The following is a 5,522-nucleotide window of genomic DNA, read 5'->3' on the forward strand; positions in this document are numbered from 1 at the left end:
TGAAATAAGTGAGTCTTATCACTCATTTGAATTTTCTTTTTAAATGACCGTATTTTAAAATATTTAAAAAAATCTCGACATTAAGATATTAAACAATCAATTCGGTACCAATTTTGGACGCTACGAGGGTGCTAGCCCTTCCTCGTACGTAACCGACTTCCGGACCTATTTTCTCAAACTTCGCAAACCTAAAATTTGTTTTTAATGGTGAACCGATCACATCTTAATAAAAGATCGGTGGCGACTCCTATTTCCATTTTCAAAATCGATAATCATTTTTCAAAATCTAAAAATGGTTTCGACAGTAGCAAAAGGTGAAGGAGAGGAATTGAAGTCAGCCATTGAAAGCAAATGTGTTTAGCAGAGAAAAAAAAAGAGAAAATAAAATTGGGACAAAGAAAGGTCACTGGAAAAATAAAGGGGAAAAAAAAGGAAATAGTTTTAAAAATATTTTTATTGATTTTTAATTTTTTTTAGATTATGATTTCATTATGACATTATTTATGTCACGTGTCACAATCTTATTCCGCCACCTGTCCTGAACTTAATGGCGTTAAGTTTAGGTATGATTTAGTTGATGGAAAAAAAATTTAGGTACCAGAATTTAGGTATCAATCTGGGATAAAAAAATTATAAGTACCAATTGAGAGAAGTGACAAGTTCGGGCACCAATTTTATATTTAACCCTTATATTTATCTAATATAAAATAAATTAATGTATTTATTTCTTTAAATAGGTATGACTGAATCAAAATTAAAATTTCATATATACATTTGAACCATAATTAAAGTTCATGTATCAAATTACACATTGAATAAAAATTGATATATAATTTAAGATTTATCACAATAAAAAAAACTATAGAAGATTCTAACAGTAACTTCAGAAACATAAAACTTATTATCAGTACAACAAAAGAATACAGTATTTGTATAATTTACAAATGGCAAGCCTCTTTCAACAAGAGTTCGACGGCCATAAATCATTCCCAAAAAGCTAAAGCCAAACCAAGCCAAGCGCTAAAATATCATTTACATAGGTGCTACTACGGCAGCCTCACCGAGACACTAGAATTAATCATGAAAAATACACTAATAGTAAAAGAAATTATATACATACATACGTATATATGTGTGTGTGTTTGTTAGCATCTTCAAGTTGGTATATCAAGCAGCCCTTGTTGTGAATTCTCTCAACACTCAACCCTACCTGCATAATAACAAATACATAAATCAACTACATTGAACTTTGAACCAGAAACTCTGCATTCAAATGTCTCGGGGCCTTAATTAATTCAGCTCCAACATAGTAAATGCTTGAAAAAAAAATACTAAGGAATATATATATGCATAAAACGGCCTTTGACACTTACTGAGTCCAAGGTCATTGACGACAACAATCAATTGCTGCTAAACCCAAATATTCCAATCACTTTTGTTAGACTGGCTCTATAGTGTCACCTATTTAGAGATGTGTTTGGAATGCAGCTTTTTTGATGCCATGCCGAGCAACTGAGAGGATCCTGCATTAGGTTGGTCCTGAAATAAGAGCAAAAATTCTTGTGTAAGAAACTACAGAAAATAAAACACCGTGAAATTCCTAACAGCAACTTGAGTACCATGTCTTGTAAACCATCCTGAATGTCATAACAACTGGAAATACTTTGCAGTCTGAAGGGTAACTGCCCCTGTGAAGGAACAGTAGGGGTCATCATTTAACAAGCTTAACTAGCTTATTCAAACACAAAGATAATCTGAGAATAGCTAAATACAAAGGAACCATACTTCAGGCAGTATGGCCTAGGAAGCATGAAAATCCCTCAATACCATCATTATCCATGTAAAAGGCAAAGTTCTCAGCAATCACATAACAAAAAGCCATACCATCCCATTTATTCTTTGTTGAGTAATGCAATGAGCATCGTGTGGTGGACCAGTAGAGCTCAACTGTCCCTGCAATAACAATGAAATAACACTGTTTAAGAATTATATCCTACGTTGATTATTAGAATTCCATAAGAACCAAATAAAGTTGAGATTTAATGAGTTCAATTATTTTTTGAATAAGGTTATTGGTGAGAACCTTGATCAATAACCAAACAATCATATAAGGACACTCTTCTAGGGGAAGGGAGAATGTTTACCGCACCTGCATAAGTTGTTGGGTGCCGAAATAGCTATTGAGAGTTCTTGAATGCAGTTCCTATAAAAACAACCAAAGAATTTTAGTAAAACTATTCATGTGGTAAACCTTGAATGAGGTCTTCTTTCCATATTATAGTCAAAGTCTGTATGACTAAACCATACCATCCTATGCCTGCTCTCTTGCGACTCATAAGAACATTCAAGACTCGGAACTCGTATATTTGATAGACCCTGCAGAATTTATGAATCAAGATTGCTTTACAATAAAATAAAAAAGCAGAATTTCTATGAGGAATTATAAAAGTATGCTAAAACAGAGAAGAAAAACCACAACTAACCAGTTGTTGCCAGCTATCGCATCTCCCAGTGTTTGAGATCTCTGTTTCTGGATATCCCTAAAAGGTACAAAAGAGGTATAATGAAGATCAAAGAGCTTCGATGAAAAAGATAGATTTATTAATAATTATAGAAAAAATAACTCACTGACCTCTCCAAGGGTCGTTTTAGTCCTTTTTACTTCGTTGGTAGTGCTGCTATTTTGGTTCTCTTCTTCAAAGTGATGAGGGCCTTGAGTTTCCACTGACATTGGTCCTGTAATATTCTGAATTGTGTAATTGACGCTCTCGCATTTTCCCAATGCTTCTTCCAGAGCATTGAATATAATATTGTAACTCTCTCGAGACAGAGATCCTTCATCACCCAATTTAAAGGCTCGTTGGCAAAGGTCATAGTAACGTTGCATTCTAGTCTCAACAACATCAGACTGTTTTCCTGTAGTTTGACTATGCTTTGCATCCTTTGTCCAACGTTTCAATATAAGCTGTGAAGGGATGCTTTGTACCCCAGACAACTGTAAAATAATCAGCATATGTCGACAAGGAAAACCATTAAATTCAAAACCACGACATAAACAAGATATATCTGATGTTGTATCATTCCACACCACAATGAATTCTTGATTTTTCTCAAAGTCTTGAACCTTAAAAGTCATAGTGCCTTTCTCTTCTCTTTCCTTCATTGGATGACAAGCAATTCCTCCCAAAACCTCAACCTGAAATTTTTTAAATATTGCATGTGTGTACAAAGGTGCCATTTGTTTCTCAAAAAGTGAAGGAGATTTCAATCCAGGTGGTTTATGCCCAGTTTCAAAATCAGCCTTAGCTTCCTCTTCAGGCTTCTCTCGCAAAATTGTTTTATACTGGTCCAAGAACTCTTTTAACATGGTTTTCCTTTGTAGATATTTGTCAAAGAGAGAGCTTACACTGTCTGATCGTTGCACTGTGGACATCCCTGCAAGAAAAACGCCTCTCATATAGGTTGGCACCCACTTTTTACGATCTTCATACAGCGATTGAAACCAGAGGTCATTTCTTAAGTTGAACGCATCAACCAATTCCAACCATTTCTTTTCAAACTGTTCATCCATATAGGATTTAGAGATGCATTCATCAAATTTGGCCATGAAATTTTCATGTTGCCCCAGGACATTACCAAGCTTCTCAGGTATCTTGCTAAGTATATGCCACAAGCAAAAACAATGACGGGAATCAGGAAAGACCTCTACTACAGCTGCTTTCAATGCTTTGTCGTGATCAGTTAGTATCACTTTAGGAGCATTTCCACCCATTGCTCTAAGCCATGCTCGCATTAACCAGACATAAGTTAATTTTGTTTGATCAGCAACTAATGCACAACCAAGTAACAGAAACTGAAGGTGATGATTTACACCAATGAAGGGCACAACTGGTAGTTTGTAATCATTCTTGATATATGTGGTGTCAAGAAAAACCACATCATCAAAATAGCCATAATCAAGCCTCCCTTTGGCATCAATCCAAAACACATTTCTCAAGCGCTGTTCTTCATTGAGGTCCATTGCGTAAAAGAAGTTGGGATTTTCATCTTGCATATGGTTAAAACAATCAAGTAAAACTTGAAGATCCCCCTCCTCTAAACCCAATAGCTGACAGCTACGAAATCGATTTGAGTCACCAGCTGTATGATGATCAAGTTTCTTGTGCCCACCAGATTGTGTGGAGGTGGCAAGATGCATTTTTTTAGCTCTTCCAGCGGTAGCACTAACATCACTGTTACCTAGAGCTAAAGGTGTATGACCTCTGGAATAATATCCTTGGTCCGGGAATGTATCATGGTTATGCTCCTTTATGAAACTACAAACAATCCACCTTCCATCTTGCCTTCTCTTAACATGCATACCAGCTTTGCAGTCTGTTTTAGACCATGATCGGTTAAGTCTGCCTCTTTTCTTCTTGACAGGAATGGTTGTGGCAAATGCAGGTAGAGGAGACTCTGGGTCATTTCCATATCTAGTACATACAAATTTTGCATCGATGAACTTTCCAGATATTCTTGAACGACGGCTAGCTTTTATTATGGTAGAAAAGCCTGCAGATTTGGCATATTGTTTGTAGAACGAAAATGCTTCCTCTTTGGAATCAAATTCCAATCCATCAAGTCCATATTCCTTGTGAAATCTAGCAGCGTCAACAGATGAGGATCTGACTCTGTCATCACTACTACTATCCACCATATTAGTTAGTTGTTCACTTCCTTGTGATGATTGTGTGTGAGGAAGAGCGTGGGAAGCATTAGTCTTTTCCTAAACGCAAAGTAATCCACCCACTGAGAATTGCAAAGATCAAGTATTGGAAGTAAGGTTCAATAATTGTTGTTAAATCCAACATTTCTGATAGTAAAACTCGGAGAGAGAAGTGGGTTTTAAGTTTAATTAATTAAAAATATATGGAGGCAAACAGAATGTAGGATGGTGGATCAGTAAGTTAAGAGCGGAGGGAGATTGTTTTGCTGGGAATTTAGGTAATCATATAATAAAAAATAAAATAAAAAGACAGAGAATGAGGGGTGAGGGAGGGAATTTACCTGAGGATGGAGGATGGGATGAGTAAGCAGAGGGAGGCACGCGGGTAAGAGTGTATTTAGGAAATAGATAGAAATAGTCGTCCTGTCCTTCCTGCCTCCCCATCTTCGTGAGCCCAAATATAAAAGGAAAAGGGCACAAATATATGTACATAAGAAACAAACAAAGCCTTCAACCGGTAGCTATAAGTCCAAAGTTTCCTTTTATTTTCTTCGCTACCAAAATCTGCAAATCTATATAAAATTATAAATTTAAAAGGTTGAATAAAATTCGATTCGATTTGTAAAATAAAAAAATTTAAATTTTAAAATATTTAAATTATTTTAATCGAATATTCAAAAAAAAATTAATTTTCAAATTTGAATTGAATTGAGTTTTTAAATTTAAATATCTCAAATAAATCGAATATCAAATTATATTGATTTAAGTTTTAAATTTATATTATACCGAAGCTCAATCTTTTAGGCTTTTACTTTAC

At 35.2% G+C, this 5,522-nt stretch overlaps 1 protein-coding gene across 2 annotated transcripts; it reads right to left on the minus strand.

The window, feature by feature from the left end:
* Positions 1 to 882: 882 nt before the first annotated feature.
* On the minus strand, positions 883 to 5,202 carry LOC107922525 (protein FAR-RED IMPAIRED RESPONSE 1). 2 transcript variants are annotated; one of them, XR_005909030.1, is made up of 9 exons: positions 5,047 to 5,201; positions 2,633 to 4,788; positions 2,484 to 2,540; positions 2,308 to 2,376; positions 2,150 to 2,203; positions 1,885 to 1,953; positions 1,620 to 1,688; positions 1,374 to 1,539; positions 883 to 1,210 (listed from the first exon to the last, which is right to left on the minus strand). XR_005909030.1 is itself a non-coding variant. In XM_041086519.1 (9 exons), the coding sequence occupies exons 2-8, from the start codon at positions 4,694 to 4,696 to the stop codon at positions 1,462 to 1,464; spliced, it is 2,460 nt and encodes an 819-aa protein (XP_040942453.1). In that variant the 5' UTR covers positions 4,697 to 4,788; positions 5,047 to 5,202; the 3' UTR covers positions 883 to 1,210. The 2 variants fall into 2 exon arrangements, 1 of the variants encoding a protein (XP_040942453.1); XM_041086519.1 differs by having other exon boundaries at positions 1,462 to 1,539; positions 5,047 to 5,202.
* Between the last annotated feature and the right edge of the window lie 320 nt (positions 5,203 to 5,522).

The sequence above is a fragment of the Gossypium hirsutum genome, chromosome D01 (genome assembly GCF_007990345.1).
Source record: "Gossypium hirsutum isolate 1008001.06 chromosome D01, Gossypium_hirsutum_v2.1, whole genome shotgun sequence".
Classification (NCBI taxonomy): Eukaryota; Viridiplantae; Streptophyta; class Magnoliopsida; order Malvales; family Malvaceae; genus Gossypium; species Gossypium hirsutum.